Source organism: Pseudophryne corroboree, chromosome 5 (genome assembly GCF_028390025.1).
Source record: "Pseudophryne corroboree isolate aPseCor3 chromosome 5, aPseCor3.hap2, whole genome shotgun sequence".
NCBI classification, from domain to species: domain Eukaryota; kingdom Metazoa; phylum Chordata; class Amphibia; order Anura; family Myobatrachidae; genus Pseudophryne; species Pseudophryne corroboree.
The window spans coordinates 274,579,069-274,603,995 of NC_086448.1; the positions used below are offsets into that span (position 1 = coordinate 274,579,069).

General features: G+C 41.9%; 1 protein-coding gene across 1 annotated transcript in view; it reads left to right on the plus strand.

Moving 5' to 3' along the window:
* LOC134927618 (collagen alpha-6(VI) chain-like) overlaps positions 1-24,927 on the plus strand; it is a 409,854-nt gene that overhangs the window by 129,416 nt on the left and 255,511 nt on the right. The window contains exons 11-14 of the mRNA XM_063922353.1: positions 4,082-4,431; positions 14,558-14,636; positions 20,601-20,746; positions 22,201-22,293. Coding sequence (XP_063778423.1) covers positions 4,082-4,431; positions 14,558-14,636; positions 20,601-20,746; positions 22,201-22,293 — 668 coding nt within the window. The remainder of the gene's footprint in view (positions 1-4,081; positions 4,432-14,557; positions 14,637-20,600; positions 20,747-22,200; positions 22,294-24,927) is intronic.

Sequence of the window (24,927 nt, forward strand, 5' to 3'; positions counted from 1 at the left end):
TACTGCTTTTACTAGGATATCACAGACAGAAAAATAGGCTATTATCCAATGAGTGTAATGGGTTGGGTATGAAATGCCGGCCGTCAGGATGTCGGCGATCAGGAGAATGACCACGGCATCCCGACAGTCGAAATCCTAACATGTGATGGTAATTAGTCCAACCCTCACCCTCCCCTACCCTAACCCTCCTTTTTGGGTGCCTAACCTAACCCCCCCCCCACACACACACCTACAGCCTAACCCCCCGGATGGCGCCTAAACCTGCCCGCTACTGCCCACACCCCCTAATGTCTCCCCCCACAGCCTAACCCAAACCCCCCTGTTGGTGCCTAACTCTAACCCCCCCCTTCCCTACAGCCTAAACCTACCCACCCCTCATCACCGACGTATTACTCACCCTTCCCGGCGTTTTACTCACCCTTCCCGCTGTCATGACGGTCTGTATTACGGCATCGATGGCCCCTTTCAGAGTTCCGGCATCACCATTCCATTGTGTGTCAGGATTCCAGCACCAGTATCTCATGCGCCGGGATCCTGATAGTCAGGATTGTAATAGCTCAATGATATCCAATGGGTGTAATAGCTCAATGAAGGTCTGCAAGCAAGGTTGCCCAGTGCTAAGTTGGTGCCCTTAATAGTTTATGCCAAGAAAGCGTTAGTATACTTGGGTGATGCTATTCTTGACGCAGGCTTGGATCTTTCCATGTTTATCCAGGAAGAGAATACAGAGTTCAGAAGTTCATGAAAGTAATACCATTTGTCAACTCTATGTTTTGTGTGTGGGAACTGAAAACCCTTTCTCTTTAGTTAAGATGGAGAAAATGAATTCCTTCCTCTTAATACACAGAAACCCTAAGGTTGAATACCCCTGTCCTTTTGGCAATGAATGGATCCTTTACTAAGGGTCAAAGTTCTTCCCCTTGTAAAGAGACAAGTAAAAAAGGATGCAGCCCAGCAGCTAAACATATGCATTATGGAATCTCACACTACCTTTGTGGAGGGGGCCTATCTGCTACACTTCCAAGAACAGATGTTCAGTCAATGGTACTGTATAGTGGTAAGAGTCTTGACCTTGCAGGCCCAAAGTCCTCAAATCTCTTAAAACGGGGGTTTGTTGTCCCTCTTTCAAAATCAGAAATAGGCATAGGGTATTAATCACTTCTTGTTAAGTAACTGTACAGGATTTTCAGACCCACCCTAAATCTATACCTGCACTTGTGAATGGACAAACTATGGATGGGTTCAATCATGAATTCTATGGAACAGGGAGAGGTCCTAGCTTCTATAAAAATTGAGGATTATTATTTCCATATTCCTATATGGAAAGCCCATCACAGTCATCTTAGGTTTGTGGGGTTACAAATCATTTTAAATCCTAAGCACTTCCTTTTGACTTGGCCACAGTATTTTCACCATGGTGATGGCTGTCATGGAGACTTTCTTGCACTTCAAGAGGGCCACAGTAATTCCATACCTGAATCCATCCTGGTCAAACTTTAAATCACCTGAAACTTGCAACAGCGACTCATAATGACTACTTATTTACCCAAAACCCATTCTAATTCTGGCTCAGCATATGATATATACCTGGGTCTCCTGATGGACAAAATCTGCCACAGCATGTTTTTATCTACCGAATGTGAAAATCTGTATAATCTGGTCACAGGTCAAGTCACTGTTCCTCAAGCTAGTTTCCATCCTTCTCAGTGTGACGTTACTAGGGAAAAAGGTTTCTAATTTCTTTATTTTCAATTTAATATAGTTTACCTGTTTTCATTCAAGTCATTTACAGCTTGAGATCATTGCCAGATGGTCAAGAATCTATCTACTGTATATTCACCTGGATGCCACCGGTCTCGGATGTTTTTTTTTAAATGGGCAAACACTTACAAGGCAAAACCATGTGCCTTGTGAGTGATTGCCCCTTTAAAGAAAAGTCAGAGTTCGGCCGGCTTCCTGCATGCCACGCGAATTCGGACTCCATTACATTCCGCCCCATGTGTCTGTCTACCTAGACTTAACACATGCTCAAAACGTCAAAAAGAGCAGTTTTTGTTCCATATGGGATTGGACTGTGATGAGTATGGATGACAATTTATATGACTGGGGGAAGTAGTGATCTTATCCCTTCTACTCCAGGGCCATTGGTCTATTGAAGAACTTCACTTTCTATCAATGTCCAGGCATTCTTGAAGGGCAGACCAGTGAAATACAATTACACTTAGGTGTAAACATGACATTTGGCAATGCAGGAGATGTCATAGATTATGCATTGAGCAGAGCATGATGTCCCAGCCATTATGCAAGTCTTTCCAGGAGTGCACTTTCTCAGTTGACAAGCCATCTACCCTGAGAGTAGTCTTTTCAAATAATGGAAGGTAGGGACAACTATAGCACGGCAGGATGACCTCTCGGCTAAACCACAAATTGTGTTTCTATTATGTGGCAATGTTAGATACCATGATGGTCCCTTGGAACTACATCCTAGTGTCTGTGGAGATTGCCACTCAGAAATGGCCAACTAATGTAAGCCAGGGCTTCTTCTACCATCAGGATTTGTCCTGTCTAGATTTGATGGCATGACTGTTGGAGCCATGATCTTGCAAGTAATACGCATGTTAGAGCAGGTCATTCACAATGTTATTTTGGCTCCCAAATCAACTTCTTCTACCACGATGTGAGTCAGGCGTATCTTGTATCTTCTGCCATCACGATTTATCCTGTCTAGATTTGAAGGCATGACTGTTGGAGCCATGAATGAAGGTCACAGTGAATGAAGGTCACTCTTCTTGTTTTTGTTTAACACACCTTATGTCTATCTTAGAGTCCTGTGTTTGCATGGGATTGCTTCTCTTAACACTCAGGTTTTCTGTTTCATCTATACTTTTTCATTCAGCACTAGCAGATGGATATCCTAGAAATTCATAGCTTCCAGTGTGTTTTAACTACCTTATGTACCTATGACCAAATGGGATCTTAATTTGGTACTCGCTGCTTTGCAGAAGTCTCCACTCAAGACTTCTTTAGTAATTTGAGCTGAAATTGCTCACTTTGAACCTTTCTGTTTGCTTTTTGATCAACAAGGAGGGCGTCAGAGCTTATCTCATATTTCACAAAGATAGAGCTGCTTTTCAAACCAAGCCCTCCTAGTGAACCCAGGCTTATATTTCATCTTTATCAAGAAATTGTTAACTGGCTTTTTTGCTGGATCAGTCTTTGTCTGAGTCCTCTTTGATAAAAGACTTCAATAAAAGGCAAAATTAGTCAGATGTGTTTCAATTGTGCCTTTCCAAATTTGCTGGACTGTGATTATTCTCCTTCTATTGCCTCGTATGCTGGGAGTACTGTATATAGCTCTCCAATAAACTGGTTGTTAGCCATGGCTGTTCTAGGAGTTTAATTCTTGACCAGTTTGCAGCGGTCCTAATCTTACTGACCTCAGGCTCATCATTTTCTTGAGATCTCACAAGCTGAGTTTAAGGGGGGGGGGAGGCTCTCCATCTTCATCACCTGACGTCACATTCTCCTTGACCGGACTGTGGTGAGTCAACAACTCTTGTCTTTATATAGTGATCATTGGAGAAAGAAATCCAAGTGAATTCTCATTCACATCGTCAGAACATTTTTGGTAATTGAATCCTGTACATGAGCCCGGGACTCCATTTACCATAACTGGGACTCTTTAGTTCCTATTTCTTTTTCACCAGAACTTTAGTTGATTCACATTATTGACATACCTGTGTATTAAATGTTTTATATATCGTTAATTATGTGTCTTGATATTTATTTGAAATGATAATAAATTGATATCCGACTTTCAGCTCTTCCCTGGATTTTCTTCTCTGTTTCTCGTCGCCCATTGCCTTTTACTTTGTGAATCATGCTCCCCCATGTCACATTCTAATGCCTAGATACCAATTCACTGTAGTCATGGATTAAAGGAATTACAAATATGTTATTTTAGAGTGATCATAAGGGCTGGTTAATAGGTATACTCATTTATATTATAAAAAATACCCTATCTTTAATTGTCTTTTGTTCATTAACCACTGAAGAAAATCCTGTTTTTTTTATTCTGCAGATTGCAATTTAGATATTACAGTATCTGTTGACTATTCAAGAAGAATTAGACCATCTACTACATCTATTCTGCAGCAAAAGCTGAATCTCTATCTACCTCCAGTGCTGCAGCATGTGTCTACACTGAGTAACATTAGTTGTTCCTCCAGATCACAGATAAACATCCGCTTCAGATATGCCATTCCCCGACCAGATGATACATTTCATTTTGATTCTGACTTTGAAAAATATAACGAGGAAGTCCTCAAGAAGTATATAAATGCACAATCAGCTGTTGACACATTCTTAAATCCTAAATTCCTTGAATCACTTTGGACAAAAGTAAAAAATTTGCCAGAACAGAGAGTAAAGGTGAGTACAGTTTTACTAAAACATTATGTGCAATGTGTTAATATATACTAATTGTTTTAGGAAATCCAAAAGCTTTTATGAAGGACATGTTATTCAGACAAGCAGTTTGGCTGTACCCATGAAATCAGAGCAATGCAGGTGTGCATCAAAACAATCTTGCAGCCATTTAGAGCATCTGAATGATGTCTAGTATTAAAATTTCGAAAAGAAGAAATTATGTCAAATATATATATATCTTGACAAAGGTCTACATACAGACCGAAACGTTGATCTGAATTTTTTGCACTGATGATCTGAATAAAAATCCTTTCGCTACCTTGAAGACTGGTGAGTGCTCCTGCTTTTCTATTGGATTTGTGTTGGAATGGAATTTTGTTCCTATCTATTTGGATGCCACCCCAGCAAGCTTCTCTAAACACGTGAGTGTGGACACTACTTTGTATATATATATAGGTGTAGTATGATTTCTGGTGCACAGGATCCCAGCGGTCATATCAATGCCAAGATCCTGATGATGGTAATAATGAGTGTGTGGTGTTCTCTTACCCCGTAACCCTCTGTTCTGCAGCCTAACCTTAACCTCCCCCCTTAGTGCTTGACCCAAACCACCCCCCGAAGGTGCCTAAACCAAAGTCCCCATCCCCGCTGCCTAAACTCAACCCCCCCCCCCCCCCCCCCCCGAGGGGGAGCCCTCCCTAACCCTCCCTTCCTGCAACCAAACACTACTTAACCTACTCGCAGCCCGCCTGGCGCTTAAACCTTACCCTCCTCCCCTGGCCCTAAACTCAACCTGATGTCTATACTTACGTTACTTACGGCATCTGTATCCCGACAGCCGGTATAGTGACCGCGTCCCATATTCCTATATATACTATAGTTATAAATCCTCCAATCCCCAAAAATGTAAGGCCTGTACTAACTCATGGAGGCCATATGCTGCTCACAACCTGGAGTTTAAATGTAATCAACACAAAGCTGTCAGCCTTGGGTCATTGAGTGGCTGCAGGTGACAACAGTGTAACTTTTTCCTGACAGGCAGAGTTGCTACAGTAGGTGAAAATCAATTTGTTACAATAAAAAAAATTATTCTATTGAATCTTCATCAAGAGGACTAGTTTCTCCTTTAATTAATTTAATTCTTGATATACAAGGGTAAAATAACAATAGAAATCAAGATCATTTTATGATCTGATGCAGAGTGGAGACTGTCATTAACAGTAACTTGAGGAGTTATCCTACAAGCGTTGTTCGTGAGTCTGGAATTTCATATTTGTCAATCATTAGAAATGTGATTTTATTTCAAGGTGTGGGGTATTAAAATTAACTCAACGTAGTGGAGATTGAGCAAGACTTTTTTCCAATAAATAGTTGATAGGAAAGTCCCCATAGATTGTTGGATCTGTCACAGAACATTGCAGCAAGAAGAACTGTACAGCATACAGAATTATACACCTTAATTAATTTTTTTTTTAAAATAAAACTGGAAGCAAATACAGAGATCTTAAAATTGATGTAATGTTCTCATTCCTTTAATTTGTGGTGAAGAATCTCATTCTGTTCAAATTTAGATCAACCTATATTTTTTATTAAACCAGGAAAAAGTTTATGACTGTAATATTATTTTCTTGAAATAAAAAAACAACAAGTTTCCCTGGCGCCAATTAAATACCCAGTATAGATGACAAATTTGCCGCAGCTTTCACAAACAGGGAATACTCAACCCTTTTTTAGAACCAAACAAAAAAACAAAATTGAAAGTGCTGGCAAACTATGTATATAAAATATACAAATGATTTTATTATTATTTTATTATCTATTCCAATTTAAAACATAATATCAGCAGGATAATATTAAAACACTCTTTTACACACTTCACTAGATAAATATTTCTATGTGCCCTTTCCGAGTCACAGAGGCCGATCAGCTGCACATCATTTCTATACATATGATGTTAATTGTATCTACTCAGTCTCTGTGGGTCGGAAAAAAGCTACAATTGTTTCAGTTCTGCAATACAATTATTTTTCACAATGCATTAAAAGTATGAACTAATTTATCTGAGTGGGCAAAGGGCCAAAATCTAACTCTCTCTACACGTTACATCTGCCCCACCTGCAGTGCACATGTTTTTAGTCATTAGAGAAAGATTTTGCTGCTGCAATCAAGTCTGAATTAGGTGCAAAGAAATTAAATTCTGCACTCTTAGCAGTATTCCGAAAATTAAAAAAGCTGGTCTAGTAACATTTTTTACATGGTCTGTGAAAGTTAGGTCAGAGTCTATAAATACACTCACATTTTTAACATGTGGCATGGCTATCACCAAATGTGATTTTAAAAATACCAACACCTTGTGTCTTTGTACTTTAGGTCCCAAATTGTATATATACTAACTTCAATAAGTCTATCTCCAGGGACAGATTAGAGGGCAAGAATTGGCCCCAGTATTCTTGTGCTGTGTACATAGCAAAGGGTCTGTGGCCACATACAACAGTAGTGCCATTGGTCTGAGCATGTTGATTGATCAGAGCTTGGGTGGTGGCCAGAAGTTTCAGATTACCAGCCTACCTCTGGCTGTCTCTGGGCCATGATGAGCCTGAAATCTGATTGAAATTTTTTAAAAGTATTTGCCATAGGAGTCTATGCAAAGTTGCAACTTGGTGAAGTAGCTGTTCCAGTCCAAAGCAGGTATGTCTTCTGCATGCCGGAAGAAGGTCTCCATTGCAGCTTACGGTGACTCAAAACAAATCCCACACATCTTGTGCTTGATTTATGGGAACACAAAGAAGTCACAGTGGGCCTGTATGGGCTGTACAGTGAATGACCAAGCTTCTGGATGCGCTCATGGGCCAGTTAATCCACCACTTTCCTGCACTTGTGGGCAGGTGCATTGTCATGATGGAGAAGGGCACCACAAGTGCGAGTTCTTGCATGGTGCCTGGCACTGGTTGACGTACCAGTCCCCAGTGATGGTGCACTGCTGCACGAGTTGTACGATATCTACATCACAAGACTTGGCCATAAAAACAGCCACCAACTGCTTGGCCACACTGTGCTCATGTCAGAATGTCTGTTGTTGTGCACCTCCAACTGGGGTCCACTTAGTCGACTGTTGTTTGGTCTCGGGGTTGAAGCTGTAGATCCAGGATTCATTGCCACTGATAATATCCAAGACACAGTTTGAGCGACTACCATTAAACCTGGCCAGCATGTTGCAGCATCAGGGCACCCGAGTCTCCTGCTCTGAGTGAGCTGATGGGGCACCAGCATGCAGAAACCTTGCTCAGGCCAAGCTTTTTGTGGAGTGTCAAGCAGATTGATCCCGATGAGATGTCTATCTCATTCTCTAACTGGGCATGGCCACTCTGGCGTCCAACTCAACTATGACCCTTATGGCAGCAATGTCCTCGGCGATGGCAAACACAGGTCGGCCACAGCGCTCCTCGTCCTCCAGGGAACGTGTCCTATGCAAGAATTCTGCAAACCACTCAAAAACAGTGGTTTGGGATTGTACTTTCTCTCCAAAAGCAGCTCGTTGTCGGTCAATAGTCTCCTGCTTTCTCAGACCACTCTAGTAGTCATTGAAGATCATGGCTCTCCAGTGGCCTCTGTTGATCTCCACAACGAGTTTGTGAATGAAGTGAACATGCTGAATTTTTCGATGTGCAGTGCTGCTTATATATGGTTCTGTGCCTTGACATCTCACAAGAACTTTAGTCAGAGATTACAGTTTACAACCAGTCAGATTGCGTCTACACTACCTATGCACTGCACATTTGGAAACTTTCTGCACAGCCCTCATACAACACTTTTTTGAGATTTTACTAAAAATGGTAGTGTAGAAACTGGCCTATATTTATCAGATAAGGCCCCTTAGTCATTGCAGAAATTAGATTTGCTCAGTCTGGGACAGATTCTGAGTCTCCTGCTTCTATTGCCGCTTTTCCCTATGGCTGTAGCATTGTACTTGCTTTCCTCTACTAATGCAACAATCGACCAAAGTACAGTAAGTAGTAAATCTGTGCATTTGACAGTGCAAACCTATCACTGTTCTAGCATTCACAGATGGAACTCCGATCATAAGTGTCTGCACTTGCACAGGTCCCATCTGAGAGTAAGAGATCTGTAAGAACTGCACAACGCCAAGGACACTGCAATAATACTCTGATCAGAAATAACTGCTCCATTCGTCACCAAGTTGCCACCCAGAAATGACTATTTTATGCTGGACTCCCTTCGCACAAGATGTGGCACGCACGCAACTACTTGTGGCTGTTGACACATCATGCGGTATATGCACACCCCAGGTTTTTACAATTCAGATACCTGCACAGTCTGCTCAAATATGGAATATGGGTCACTGTGTTCATCTTATAAAGATTGTGTATTTATATGCTTAATTAGACACATGTATTTAAAAACTATTAAATAGCAATACTTAAATTTATATCAGCCTTTCATGAGTTAATACATAAGTGAAAATCAAATAAGCAGCACATTGGGAGAATATATGAAATGTTAAAATAAATGAGAAACAGATGCAAATGCTAAATTATTTGAGTTATCTAAACATTTGCTAACCATATACTTTTGAGTAGTGATGTGCACCGGAAATTTTTTGGGTTTTGTGTTTTGGTTTTGGATTCGGTTCCGCGGCCATGTTTTGGATTTGGACGCGTTTTGGCAAAACCTCCCTGAAATTTTTTTGTCTGATTCGGGTGTGTTTTGGATTCGGGTGCTTTTCTACAAAAAACCCTAAAAAACAGCTTAGATCATAGAATTTGGGGGTCAGTTTGATCCCATAGTATTATTAACCTCAATAACCATAATTTCCACTCATTTCCAGTCTATTCTGAACACCTCACACCTCACAATATTATTTTTAGTCCTAAAATTTGCACCGAGGTCGCTGGATGACTAAGCTAAGCGACCCAAGTGACCGACACAAACACCAGGCTCATCTAGGAGTGGCACTGCAGTGTCAGACAGCATGGCAGGTTAAAAAAATAGTCCCCAAACAGCACATGATGCAAAGAAAAAAAGAGGCGCAATGAGGTAGCTGTGTGACTAAGCGTAGCGACCCAAGTGGCCGACACAAACACCTGGCCCATCTAGGAGTGGCACTGCAGTGTCAGACAGGATGGCACTTCCAAAAAATAGCCCCCAAACAGCACATGATGCAAAGAAAAAAAGAGGCGTAATGAGGTAGCTGTGTGACTAAGCTAAGCAACCCGAGTGGCCGATGCAAACACCTGGCCCATCTAGGAGTGGCACTGCAGTGTTCAGACAGGATGGCAGATTAAAAAAATAGTCCCCAAACAGCACATGATGCAAAGAAAAAAAGAGGCACAATGAGGTAGCTGTGTGACTAAGCTAAGCGACCCAAGTGGCCGACACAAACACCTGGCCCATCTAGGAGTGGCACTGCAGTGCCAGACAGGATGGCAGATTAAAAAAATAGTCCCCAAACAGCACATGATGCAAAGAAAAAAAGAGGCGCAATGAGGTTCTTGTGTGACTAAGCTAAGCGACCCAAGTGGCCGACACAAACACCTGGCCCATCTAGGAGTGGCACTGCAGTGTCAGACAGGATGGCACTTTAAAAAATAGTCCCCAAACAGAACATGATGCAAAGAAAAATTAAAGAAAAAAGAGGTGCAAGATGGAATTGTCCTTGGGCCCTCCCACCCACCCTTATGTTGTATAAACAGGACATGCACACTCTAACAAACCCATCATTTCAGCGACAGGGTCTGCCACACAACTGTAACTGAAATGACTGGTTGGTTTGGGCCCCCACCAAAAAAGAAGCAATCAATCTCTCCTTGCACAAACTGGCTCTACAAAGGCAAGATGTCCACATCCTCCTCATTGTCCGATTCCTCATGCCTTTCACTGTGTACATCCCCCTCCTCACAGATTATTAATTCGTCCCCACTGGAATCCACCATCTCAGGTCCCTGTTTACTTTCTGGAGGCAATTGCTGGTGAATGTCTCCACGGAGGAATTGATTATAATTCATTTTGATGAACATCATCTTCTCCACATTTTCTGGAAGTAACCTTGTACGCCGATTGCTGACAAGGTGAGCGGCTGCACTAAACACTTTCGGAGTACACACTGGAGGGGGGGGGGGGGGGCAATTTAGGTAAAATAAAGCCAGTTTGTGCAAGGGCCTCCAAATTGCCTCTTTTTCCTGCCAGTATATGTACGGACTGTCTGAAGTGCCTACTTGGATGCGGTCACTCATATAATCCTCCACCATTCTTTCAATGGTGACAGAATCATATGCAGTGACAGCAGACTACATGTCAGTAATCGTTGGCAGATCCTTCAGTCCGGACCAGATGTCAGCAGTTGCTCCTGGCTGCCCTGCATCACCGCCAGCGGGTGGGCTCGGAATTCTAAGCCTTTTCCTCGCAGCCCCAGTTGCGGGAGAATGTGAAGGAGGAGTTGTTGACGGGTCACGTTCCGCTTGACTTGACAATTTTCTCACCAGCAGGTCTTTGAACCTCTGAAGACTTGTGTCTGCCGGAAAGAGAGATACAACGTAGGTTTTAAATCTAGGATCGAGCACGGTGGCCAAAATGTAGTGCTCTGATTTCAAAAGATTGACCACCCGTGAATCCTTGTTAAGCAAATTAAGGGCTCCATCCACAAGTCCCACATGCCTAGCGGAATCGCTCTGTTTTAGCTCCTCCTTCAATCTCTCCAGCTTCTTCTGCAAAAGCCTGATGAGGGGAATGACCTGACTCAGGCTGACAGTGTCTGAACTGACTTCACGTGTGGCAAGTTCAAAGGGTTGCAGAACCTTGCACAATGTTGAAATCATTCTCCACTGCGCTTGAGTCAGGTGCATTCCCCCTCCTTTGCCTATATCGTAGGTAGCTGTATAGGCTTGAATGGCCTTTTGCTGCTCCTCCATCCTCTGAAGCATATAGAGGGTTGAATTCCACCTCGTTACCACCTCTTGCTTCAGATGATGGCAGGGCAGGTTCAGGAGTGTTTGCTGGTGCTCCAGTCTTCGGCACACGGTGGCTGAATGCCAAAAGTGGCCCGCAATTGTTCGGGCCACCGACAGCATCTCTTGCACGCCCCTGTCATTTTTTAAATAATTCTGCACCACCAAATTTAATGTATTTGCAAAACATGGGACGTGCTGGAATTTGCCCAGATGTAATGCACGCACAATATTTGTGGCGTTGTCCGATGTCACAAATCCCCAGGAGAGTCCAATTGGGGTAAGCCATTCTGCGATGATGTTCCTCAGTTTCCGTAAGAGGTTGTCAGCTGTGTGCCTTTTATGGAAAGTGGTGATACAAAGTGTAGCCTGCCTAGGAACGAGTTGGCGTTTGCGAGATGCTGCTACTGGTGCCGCTGCTGCTGTTCTTGCTGCGGGAGGCAATACATCTACCCAGTGGGCTGTCACAGTCATATAGTCCTTAGTCTGCCCTGCTCCACTTGTCCACATGTCCATGGTTAAGTGGACATTGGGTACAACTGCATTTTTTAGGACACTGGTGACTCTTTTTCTGAGGTCTGTGTACATTTTCGGTATCGCCTGCCTAGAGAAATGGAACCTAGATGGTATTTGGTACCGGGGGCACAGTACCTCAATCAATTCTCTAGATCCCTGTGAATTAACGGTGGATACCGGAAACACATTTCTCACCACCCAGGCTGCCAAGGCCTGAGTTATCCGCTTTGCAGCAGGATGACTGCTGTGATATTTCATCTTCCTCGCAAAGGACTGTTGGACAGTCAATTGCTTACTGGAAGTAGTACAAGTGGTCTTCCGACTTCCCCTCTGGGATGACGATCGACTCCCAGCAGCAACAACAGCAGCACCAGCAGCAGTAGGCCTTACACTCAAGGATGCATCGGAGGAATCCCAGGCAGGAGAGGACTCGTCAGACTTGACAGTGACATGGCCTGCAGGAATATTGGCTTTCCTGTCTATGGAGGAAATTGACACTGAGGGAGTTGGTGGTGTGGTTTGCAGGAGCTTGGTTACAAGAGGAAGGGATTTAGTTTGCAGTGGACTGCTTCCGCTGTCACCCAAAGTTTTTGAACTTGTCAATGACTTCTGATGAATGCGCTCCAGGTGACGTATAAGGGAGGATGTTCCTAGGTGGTTAACGTCCTTACCCCTACTTATTACAGCTTGACAAAGGCAACACACGGCTTGACACCAGTTGTCCGCATTTCTGTTGAAATAATTCCACACCGAAGAGGTGATTTTTTTTGTATTTTGACCAGGCATGTCAATGGCCATATTCGTCCCATGGACAACAGGTGTCTCCCCGGGTGCCTGACTTAAACAAACCACCTCACCATCAGAATCCTCCTTGTCAATTTCCTCCCCAGCACCAGCAACACCCATATCCTCATCCTGGTGTACTTCAACAGTGACATCTTCAATTTGACTATCAGGAACTGGACTGCGGGTGCTGCTTCCAGCACTTGCAGGGGGCGTGCAAGTGGTGGAAGGCACCACCTCTTCCCGTCCAGTGTTGGGAAGGTCAGGCATCGCAACCGACACAATTGGACTCTCCTTGGGGATTTGTGATTTAGAAGAACGCACAGTACTTTGCTGTGCTTTTGCCATCTTAAGTCTTTTAAGTTTTCTAGGAGGAGGATGAGTGCTTCCATCCTCATGTGAAGCTGACCCACTAGTCATGAGGAACATAGGAGAGGGCCTCAGCCGTTCCTTGCCACTCCGTGTCGTAAATGGCATATTGGCAAGTTTACGCTTCTCCTCAGACGATTTTAATTTAGATTTTTGGATCATTTTACTTGTCTTTTCTTTTTTGGATTTTACATGCTCTCTACTATGACATTGGGCATCGGCCTTGGCAGACGACGTTGATGGCATTTCATCGTCTCGGCCATGACTAGTGGCAGCAGCTTCAGCATGAGGTGGAAGTGGATCTTGATCTTTCCCTATTTTACCCTCCACATTTTTGTTCTCCATTTTTTAATGTGTGGAATTATATGCCAGTAATATATTTATCAATAGCAATGGCCTACTACTATATATACTGCGCACAAAAACTGAAATGCACCACAGGTATGGATGGATAGTATACTTGACGACACAGAGGTAGGTAGAGCAGTGGCCTACTGTACCGTACTGCTATATATTATATATACTGGTGGTCAGCAAACTGTGCAAAACTGAAATGCACCACAGGTATGGATGGGATAGTATACTTGACGACACAGAGGTAGAGCAGTGGACTACTGTACCGTACTGCTATATATATAGTTATACTGGTGGTCAGCAAAATTCTGCACTGTCCTCCTACTATATACTACAATGCAGCACAGATATGGAGCGTTTTTCAGGCAGAGAACGTATAATACTGGTGGTCACTGGTCAGCAAAACTCTGCACTGTCCTCCTACTATATAATACTGCTGATCCCCAGTCCCCACAATAAAGCAAATAGCACACTGAGCACAGATATTTGCAGCACACTGAGCACAGATATGGAGCGTTTTTCAGGCAGAGAACGTAGATATTTGCACTTGCAGCACACTGAGCACAGATATTTGCAGCACACTGAGCACAGATATTTGCAGCATACTGAGCACAGATATTTGCAGCCCACTGAACATAGAAACTGAGAGGACGCCAGCCACGTCCTCTCACGATCATCTCCAATGCACGAGTGAAAAATGGCGGTGACGCGCGGCTACTTATATAGAATACGAATCTCGCGAGAATCCGACCGCGGGATGATGACGTTCGGGCGCGCTCGGGTTAACCGAGCAAGGCGGGAGGATCTGAGTCTGCTCGGACCCGTGCAAAAAAGGGTGAAGTTCGGGGGGGTTCGGATCCCGAGGATCCGAACCCGCTCATCACTACTTTTGAGTCACATCAACAAATGCCAGACAACTGCAGAAATATGAGGGACTTATAGCTTCTTGGGGCTGAATCTACAGTATGTACAGTCCATTGCAATAGGTAGTTTTTTATTCTGATAAGTGTAATATAGAATACAATTGGTAAGTCAACATCTTGTGTTCTTTCTAATAACATGACTAGTATGTTACATTTTGCTTTGTTAATGGAATACAACTAAGTATGTTCATCTTTTTAATGAATATTAATGTGTTTCTCCAGGTCATTATAGTCTTTACTGATGGATTGGATGATACCGTACAGACACTAAAGATGACTTCTGAGTCTCTTCGAAGGCAAGGTCTGTACTGTATAACGTAATAAACTTCTGTTTAGTGCTATCACGTTCAGTATTTTACAACATTGACATAAGATTAATGAAAACTAGTGTGAAATGGTCACAGGTGTATGTATAAATTGTTGACGTGCCAACATTTTTACAGTAACATTGTGTTTTAACATTGCTTCTTAAAAAATGTATTAAAGAAATAGTCTAATTGCGATAATATTACAAGAATGGCATAAACACATGCATGACATCGTTACTAATCAGTAATGTTCATGACATCAATACTAAATAGTTATGACTATTTATAGTTATGACTTACTTTGTTGCATTCAATTTTCTGCAAATGTAAAAATGATCTGAGGTACAATGGTTACTACAGCAAAGAAGTGTGTTGTCACGTGGAAGGCAATGACTGTCCACTTGATTGAGAGCAGGCTCATGAAGTAAGGAAGGGAATAGAGGTAATCCACAGATTGACAGTGAAAAAGTTCACAGAGCAGTGACTCCCATCAAACTGATGCCAGAACATTGTAGTGTCATGTTCACCTCTATATGACATATTGCTCATATATTCAATTTGTTTTGCTACTGAGGCTAGTAACTTCTTTAAAAGCAGTACTCTGTCCTGGGCATAGGGCAATGGCAAGACCAGGTGATGTGAGAAGGTTGATCACTCCCTCTTTGCAGGGGCAGGCTGCTTGTAGATGTATACTATTTAGATATGTCTGGTGGCCAAGAGACAGATAAAGTATCCTGCCCAGCCACTCTGAGTGTAGCCAAGCAGCATCATCTTTTGGCAATTTTTGCACAGCAATGCAGCAAGTGGCCACAGTAATAGAGTTGATGTTTATGCACTGGAAGGGGTGTTGCTCTGCTAAATTGCTACATCCCCCCCACCCCCCCACCCACCCCAGATCTGCCACTGGAGAGGGCTTAGAAGTGTGCCATTCTTTAATTAACAAAACGAGAGCATTTCCGGAAACGGAAACAAAAAATATACATATTGAAGAAAGACAATAAAGTAACTGCAAATCATATATAGCAAAAAGCAATATAACTAGTATACAAAATATATGGGCAAAGTGAAGGTAGATGGGGGTAGGGCGGGAGTATTGGTCAATTGGGTGCTCAGGTATGATGAGAAAAAAAGCCAGGAATGGATTATGCCAACGCTGTGAATGGGAGCTAGAACTGTAAAGCCAAATCGATATAAAAAGGGGGAATGAGATTGCATATATACATCCACTAGAGGAGAGCTGGGGGAACTTAAGAGAGACAGCTAAGCATGCAGCCATGCAGCTCAAATCTGATGGGTTTTACCATTTTTGTAATGAAGATAGTAAATGATTATCTCCGTATGGACTATGAACCAGATATAGGATTTGAGAGACAATATACTTGGAGGGTTCAGCTGTTTCCAGACCATAGCTATGAGACACTTGGCAGCTGCAAGAACATGGGAGGCCAACTTGAGTGTGGGTCATGTTCTGGGATAGGACAACATAGGAGAATTAGCCATTGGTCTCTCTAAACAGGGCAGAGTACGAGAGATGAAAGGAGGGAACAGACTTTATTCCAAAAAAGAGAAATCTTGGAACATGTCTACCGTATTTGTAAAAACAATCAAACCTGCCCACACTCCCTCCAACATATAGGAGAATCGTAAGGATACATTTTAGCTAGTCTGTCTAGGGTAAGATATCATCTAAAATACACTTTATATGCACTCCCTTTGATCTTGGTAGAGATCAAACTAGATGTCACAGCAGCCCTAATGACTTCGCAGCTGCCCACATCTGGAGGGAGCACAAAAGGTCACTTTCCCATTCCTGTTCATGCCTGTTACCAGCAACAAGAGTACAATCAAGAAGGGGTGAGTAAAATGTACAGATCAAACCATTACGAAGGGGAGCAGAAAGGCAGATCTGTTCAAACAGGGATGTTACAGGGGGAGTATGCCTGACAGGAGAGATCCCACAAAATGCCTGAGCTGAAAGTACTCATAGTGGTTGGGAAATTGAATATGGAGTTCCGTCAAGAAAATGACAGACGCACGTATAATCAGATCTACAGCAAACTGAATACCAGTGGCCTTCCAATGAGTGGAAAAGGTGGAGGAGAGTCCTGGAGGAAAAGTTGAGTTTTGCCACAATGGTATAATAGCTATGGGTGGGGATGTGAGAGATAAGTAGCACTTATAGGTCTAACAAATCTGAACAGAGAAAGACATGGTGGAGGTAGATCTGGTAAGATTATGCCTGTGTAATTGGTAGAGACCCAACACAGAGGAGACGTGTGGAGTTGAAAGGAGTGCAGATTTAATAACAACCCATGCAAGGGAGGCAGGAGGAGCAAAAGAGGCATCTATATGGCTGAGACGAGCTCCCTAATGGTAGGATTTGTGGTCTAAAAAACCCCTAGGTTTTTTGAGAAGGACCAGTTTGATTCTAGGAGACCTGTTACGCCATATGAATTTAGACAGTAATCGTTGAAGACCAGAAAGTTCAGAAACCAGAACTCTGATGGGGAGAGTTTGGAATAGGTATAGAAGTCTGGGAAGGAGTTTCTTTTAACAGCCTTGATACCAATAATCCCCTGCCCAAGCACAAGACTTTTGGAGGGCGCCAGGAGCTTTAATCGTAGCAAAAACAACAGGGACGCTATCTCTGTAAAGAAAATTGTAGGACTGAGAAATATATACATCAAGATATTTCGGTTTGGATTTTGGCCGTTTAAAATGAAATTGGGAGGTAAACCTGTGAGCATCAAGTGAGCTTAAAGTAAGAGGGAGTGCGGTAGATTTGGAGATAGTTATCTTGTATCTAGAAAGGCTACCATAGTATGAATGGAGCTTAAACAATGGCTTGTACTGCCTTTTAATGAATGTCACTTTAAAAATATGACAGACTCACAGCAATTCACCAGATCGTGCATCTCACAATGAATTACATAAATCCACTAGATGTTGTCCTTGGCACTGCCTGGATCTTTTCTCTCTCTCTCTCTCTCTCTTGCCGCTCTTTATTTAACAGTACCCCCCCCCCCACTCTCTTTCTCTTTATTTCCCTCTTTCTCCATCTCTCTCTTCCTCTCATCTGTCTATTTCTCTTATCAGCATTTTTTTTTTCTTTTTTATAGATTATCCCTTGCAGTATATTTTTTTCTTTTCATCTTTACTATTGAAGTTTTTGGGCTATCCTCGCTTTTTATTCTCTAAATGTGGCCTGTACATCCCTGTGTGCCTTTTTTCTTTCTTTTATACTGTTACACATTTTTTCTTGTGAATAATGTTAAGTGATGTGTAAGTATGGGAAATTATAAAAGTGTTTAGGAATTGTACATGTGTCTTATGCTGTAACTCTTACTGACACTGGTGGGTGGGGCCAGAGTTTGTACCAAATGTTATTAAATACTAATGTGATGACCTATTTTTTTTATCACTATTTAACTTTATATATACAATTTTATTAACTTTTCTGCCACCTTCTCAGGTAGAAAAATAGACAACTGTCCTACAGTATTTGTGAGCTGTATATTTTCGGTGACCTACTGTATATACATTTATTTTGAAGATATACAGTAGTTGTTAGAGCTCTTACAGTACATGCTTCTTCATTTCCTCTTCATTGCACCCTAATATGCTTAGGCCAGGCAAAACACTAATGTTACACCTAACAACTATAGTAAACATATTATTTTAAGGGTGTGTACACACAGTGAGATATTTTGTTTCGATTTTGACTATATAGTCAAAATCGCAAGAAAAGTTGGTGCAGATCGCAAGGTGAAAGTCACCTTGCAATCCCGATTCGATCCCGATGCGCGGTCCCGCCAGGTCGGCATCGCAAGAAAAGATAGACTGTGCAGGCAAGTCAATCCTTGCTAGATCGGTGTACTATCTATGTTCATCTCACATGTCAGTGACATCTCACATAAGCCAAAATCTCACATACTGTAAGCCAAAATCATAAGCACACATAGTCCATATCTCAAGAAAAGTTAGTCAAAATCTGTGCTATCTGGCCTCCGGGGAGTTCAAGGGAAATCGCAAGTAAAAATCGGGCATAGCAAGGATCTCACCATGTGTACATACCCTAAATCTTTTTTTTCAACCATAAAAGATCACAACAAATAAACAACGATATTTAAAAACCATCTTATCAATTGGAAGATGTCATTGTAAACAAAAAAAATTAAACTAATTCTTGAACTTTGCTTTAATAAGAATTTGTGTTCCAGTCTGCACTGGCATTATACAGCATTACAGGTTGAGTACCCCATATCCAAAATGCTTGGGACCAGAGGTATTTTGGATATCGGATTTTTCCGTATTTTGGAATAATTGCATACCATAATGAGATATTATGGTGATGGGACCTAAATCTAAGCACAGAATACATTTATGTTACATATACACCTTATACATACAGCCTGAAGGTAATTTTAGCCAATATTTTTTATAACATTGTGCATTAAACAAAGTGTGTCTACATTCACACAATTCATTTATGTTTCATATACACCTTATACACACAGCCTGAAGGTCATGTAATACAATATTTTAATAACATTGTGTATTAAACAAAGTTTGTGTACATAGAGCCACAGAGCCGGCCCTAGCCAATTTGATGCCCTAGGCAAAATTTTGTCTGGTGCCCCCTAGCACCGCCATTAGTTCTGCATCTGACCCAGCAACAGTTAGGCAGTGGGGCCCACTGGGGGGTTACCCTGTGGGCCAGTTCAACCCTGCATAATGGCACACAGTAATGCCCATAATACACATAATGCCACACAGTAATGCACCTTACACATATGCCCCTCATTAGTAATGCTAGTAGCTTTTTTTATAAAACTGTTTTCCTTGCTGGCATGCTTGCAGTCAGTGTGTGTGCCCATGCAGCTCCCTGGATCTGTGACTGCGTTTTGTGAGATGGGGTGGCAGGATGGGTGGGTGGGTGCGTGCTTGCGCTCGCACCCTTTAAAGGGGCATCCATACAAGGGATGTGACCTCACAGGGTATGCCATCCTGGCAGGGGAATTTTACAGCATGGACTGACTAGGAAATAAAGTGTGGGGAGAACACTGCCCATGTTATGTCCCTGCAGACACCTGGGGTTTGCACAGGGATAATGGACACACACAGGATGGCAGGGTCCCCCTCCCCCATGTGTACAAGCAGTATAGGGGTTGTCAGATTTATGTGAAGCAGTCTTCCAAAATACACGTGTTATCATAAGAAGCCATCCAGTAATAACCTTATATAGTCAGTGAAAATGTCACAGGTCCAGGAATTGCATTTACTGGGCTTCTGCTGTCTGTCTGAGGTCTCACAAGTCAGGGGCATTCAAGCATGTCAGAGGAAGTTTAAGGCACAGTGTGCATTTTTATTTGACAAATGTAAACAGCAGTGTATACAAGTACTGATTGAATACATTTGGAAAGTAACAGTTAGTTTGCGGACTGTCCCTCCCAGCATGAGATACTGCAGGGACATGCTTGGATGCCCCTAGACATGCTTGAATGCCCTAGGCAAATGCCTAGCCTGCCTATAGCTAAGGCCGGCTCTGTTGAGCCATCAAATAAACAAAAGTTTCACTATCTCACTCTCACTCAAAAAAGTCTGTATTTCGGAATATTCCGTATTTCGGATATTTGGATATGGCATACTCAACCTGTACTTTGAAATGTGTTAGATTTCTGTATTAGATTTCTCTTTCCAAGCAGTATCCAGTTGGGTTGATAAATCATGTTGCCAGAACATCTGTTATTTAAGAAGCAAAACTCTTGCTTGTCTTTTTTAAATGATAGTTTCTCTTTCAAACACCTGGCTTTCATTACATATATTTGACTAATACTTTCATTACATATATTTGCTTTCATTTGCATTTCATTTACATGTTTGCCAACCTAACATGCTACCTGTGAGTGTAAGCTTAAAGATTACAGTTCAAGACAGTGTATTATCTTGTTCTATAGGCTTGGATGGTTTATTACTGATTGGTCTTGAAGGAGTGCAGAACTTAAAGGAGTTCCAAGAAATAGAGTTTGGCAGGGGATTCTCCTACCAACAGCCATTGAGCATTGGCATTTACGACTTACCAAGTGTAATGCTAAAAGAAATTGTAAGTTGGATGAGTAAATAAATGGACATTTCCTTGTCCTTGTCTCAGTTGTCTCTGTTTGTTTTTTAGATTCATTCATATATAAACAGGTTGAAACAATGGTGCCTCCTAGTGTAACACAATTATTATTATTATTATTATTATTATTAGTAGTAGTAGTAGTAGTAGTAGTAGTAGTAGTAGTAGTAGTATTTTTATTATTATTATGAAATTTTATTTATAAGGCGCCAGAAGTGTTTTGCAGCGAGACATACATTGGAACAATATACGGTACACAGAACTTAACGTTACAATAACGGAAAAACTAAAACAGAGCACAGGTAACAATTAGCACCACAATTCTTAGTACACAATAGAGCTGAGATGTCAGGAAGCAAAGGAATAATCGGCATACACTAGGGGCACGCAACCACTTGAAGAGATGAATGGTTACAAGTGAGAGGAGATGTGGGTATAACAGTCGCTGAGTAGGAGAGAGCTGTAATTGAAGTGTGAGAGAAGAGGGCTGTGAGAACAGGAGGGAAGAGGGCCCTGCTCCAAGGAGCTTACATTCTAGGGGAAGGGGGTGACGTGACACCTAATAGCAGGAAGTAAGCGAGGCAGAGATGGCCAAGGCAGAGGGTTGGGAGAACAGCCTCCAGACTGTGTTATGCAAAAAGGTATGCTTTGAAGATCAGGTGGCTTTTCAGTGCTTTGAGGTTTTGCAAAGTCGAGGAGAGTCTAATAGAGCAAGGAAGATTGTATGAAATCACCCATAATGAATGGAATCCAAAGTAAATTGGTCCTACTACTAAATGGTCCTACTAAATACTAAATATTAAGTTGTACGCTTATTTGAACCATATGTGAAGTGATGTCCACTCTTCAGGAAATCCAGACTATATAATTTTCTACTTTTATTCAAGACATATACTCAATATTAGAAGATAAAAACACATATAGAATATGCACAATCATACACAGTCAATAAATGCACGTACAAGATAAAAACTTTATGTGCTTATCTGATAAAGGTGGCCCATTGCTATGTATCACCCTACACTGAGTATATATCTTGAATAAAAGAAGAAAATGATAAAGTCTGGATTTTATGAATATCACTTCACATATTGTTGATGAGCTGAATATTTAATATTTTTTGTTACGGGGCCAATTAACTTTTACTCTAGATTCCATTCACCATGGGTGATTTGATATACTGTATTTGTGATCCATTAGGAGGTGTCCATGTCTCACTTTGTTTTTTAGATTAATTCACAATTTCGGTGTGACTCACATAAGGAGCCTCTGCTTCGTATTTATGGAAGCTTATTAGGCATCATCCGGAACTGTTCTTCTAGCTTGATTTTGGATTGTCTTAAGGACAATCCAAGGACTTTGTTGTGCATAGTTTATTGTTTATATACAAATATGATATACAATATATGTACATATATCTTTTACTTTTTGAACAGGACACAGTTGTTGAAAGAAAATGTTGTAATGTTTTTTGCAAATGTCTGGGACAAGATGGTCCTCGTGGTCCTCCTGGTCCTCCAGGATTGAAGGTAAATATATATGCAGTGAAGTGACTTGCATACTAAATGTTACATATGCCTATATGTTTTCTGCATTTTTATTTTTAAACTTGATTTTTACATCCATTTGTATATTTACCAGGTTAACCTTAAAGTTAGTGCTAAGTTTGTGAGCAAACTTATATCTCCTGAGTGAAACTGGTCAGGGTGGCGACTCCACCATGTCACACAATGGTATTTCTTTTTTTTTTTTATAAACAATTTCCTTTTATTGACGTGAAATAGTACAAAAGGATACATGAGTCAGATAAATCACTATCAAAGTGCAGTTAAAAGTGAATCATTATGGCAGTACAATAGAAATATATTAATAATGCCAATTCAGAGAAAATCAGTAAAAGAAAGATCTAAATACAGGTTCATGTATATAAATAAAGGATACACAAAAAGAAAATATATAACCCCCAACAATAAAGCATTATTTTTATGAGCAATAGACATATAATAAGTAGAAAAAGTAAATAAGTAAAAAGAAAACAATATATGAAAAAAATACAATAAATGAAGAAAATGTAAATCAAATTAAATTAAATGACTAGAGTTATGTGGTCTCATACATTGTAGATACAAAATTAGGTGTTCTGTTGTTCTAGTCTAAGCTCACATAAATTGTCTATATAAATACCATGTAATTTATTCAACAGTTTCAATATGTGTGCCTAAATGGCAGTATAAGGTGTTTTGAACTTTCAAAATAAAAAACCCACTTTTTATAGAAGTGAATAATATCTTTGTCAATGTTTGGTAAAGTGGCTTTATGATCAAAGTACTGTTAGGGTCTCCTGCTCTGTGCTGCCACGTCGTCATGGCAACCGGGAGACAAGTGCTAGCGGAGTAACCTGAGCGTAGCTGATACTCCGGTTCGGGTCTTTTGCTGTGCAGTGGTTACAGGCTCTGTGCACGGCAGGGGATCCGGTGCTGGTTTTTGTGCTCACAGTCTGTGAGGTCTGAGTGGGGCGTGGACAGCACCTGCTATATAAACCCTCTTCTCAGGTTAGGCAGATGCTGCTGAATCTTTGTTGGTTAGTCAGTTCCTGAAAGCTAGCTAGTACTGTGTAAACTTTGTATTTGTTTGTTGCTTACTGCAAATAGGCCTTGGGATTTGGTATTACACTCTGCCAATCCAGACCTAGCAGTAAGACTGGAGTCAGTCGTTTAACCTGCTGGGGTTCTTTTGCTACTCTGTGAACCTAGCAAGTTTGCGGCTGTATTCTCAGACTTGCCTGCCAAAATCCTTTCTCACTGTGCAAGGTGTTCAGGTGTCAGTTTAGTGGCAGTAAGCTGAACCAGTGCACTGCAAGTGAGGACTAGGATTGTGGAGATTCTCCTTGTGTCTATTATTCCATCTCTGACCAAGGAGTTTACTGCCACACCCGTTGGTAACCCTTTAGGGTTTTGCTGTTGCCCTTAGCAACAGCATTTCGGGTTCTCTACGTATTAAATCACCACATCTTGCTTCTTTCCATCTGAGCATTCCTAATACTAGGGAGACACTCAGTTTCTTAGCCTTTGGGCTTCTCTGTTCACTTTGTGTTTATTTTGTTACCCTTTCACCTTCTGTGTATGTAATGTCATATTCCCCAGTCTGTCTGTGAGTTCATTTGTTTTGCATCCCTCACCGTTCAGACACCAGTACATTCCTGCTGGCACTGGTGTGCATAACATATTCAGCAGCCCAATATTCCTGTTGAAATTTTGTGGGAATATGGAGCATACCCCTCAAAATACTTTGCAACAGGTGGTCGATCAGGTGCAGGTCCTGACTCGACAATTTAATGATTTGTCCATTTAAATGCACACCTCGCAGGCCGCTGGCGGAGCTCCCGCAGCAGCAGTACCTTCAGGGGTTAAGGAGCCGAAAGTAAATCTCCCGGATCGTTTTTCTGGAGATCGCTCGCAGTTCTTTTGTTTGAAGGAGAGCTACAAGCTATATTTCCAGCTTAGGCCTCAGTCTTCTGGGTCGGAGATTCAGCGGGTGGGCATAGTGATTTCCTTGCTACAAGGAGACCCACAGGTCTGGGCATATGGGTTGCAGCCTGACTGTCCGTCGCTTAAAAGTGTTGATGCTTTTTTTACGGCACTGGGCATGTTGTATGATGACCCTGACAAGACGGCCTCAGCCGAGGCTCAGATTTTGATCCTTAAGCAAGGGCGAAGGCCAGTTGAGGTTTATTGTACGGAGTTTCGGAGGTTGCCCCATGATACCCAGTGGAATGACCCAGCCCTGAGACACCAGTACCGAAGAGGTCTTTCTAACCAGTTAAAAGACCAACTGGTACAATATCCCTTGCCTGATAGCTTGGATCAGCTCATGCAGTTATCCATTCGGGTGGATAGACGGCTGAGAGAGCGCAGGCTTGAAAGGGAGACCGAGGTTTCCTTCTTTCCCAAGGGAACCTCAGACTCTGAGGAATTTTCCGAGGAGCCTATGCAGATTGGGGCTACCCGCCTCTCCTCGCGTGAGAAGACGCGGAGGAGACAGCAGGGGTTATGTTTGTACTGTGGGAATAAAGGTCATGTGGTAGTATCATGCCCAGAAAAGCCGGAAAACTTCAGGGCCTGAGGGTGATGGGAAATATCCTGTCAGGCCAGAAGTCAGAATTT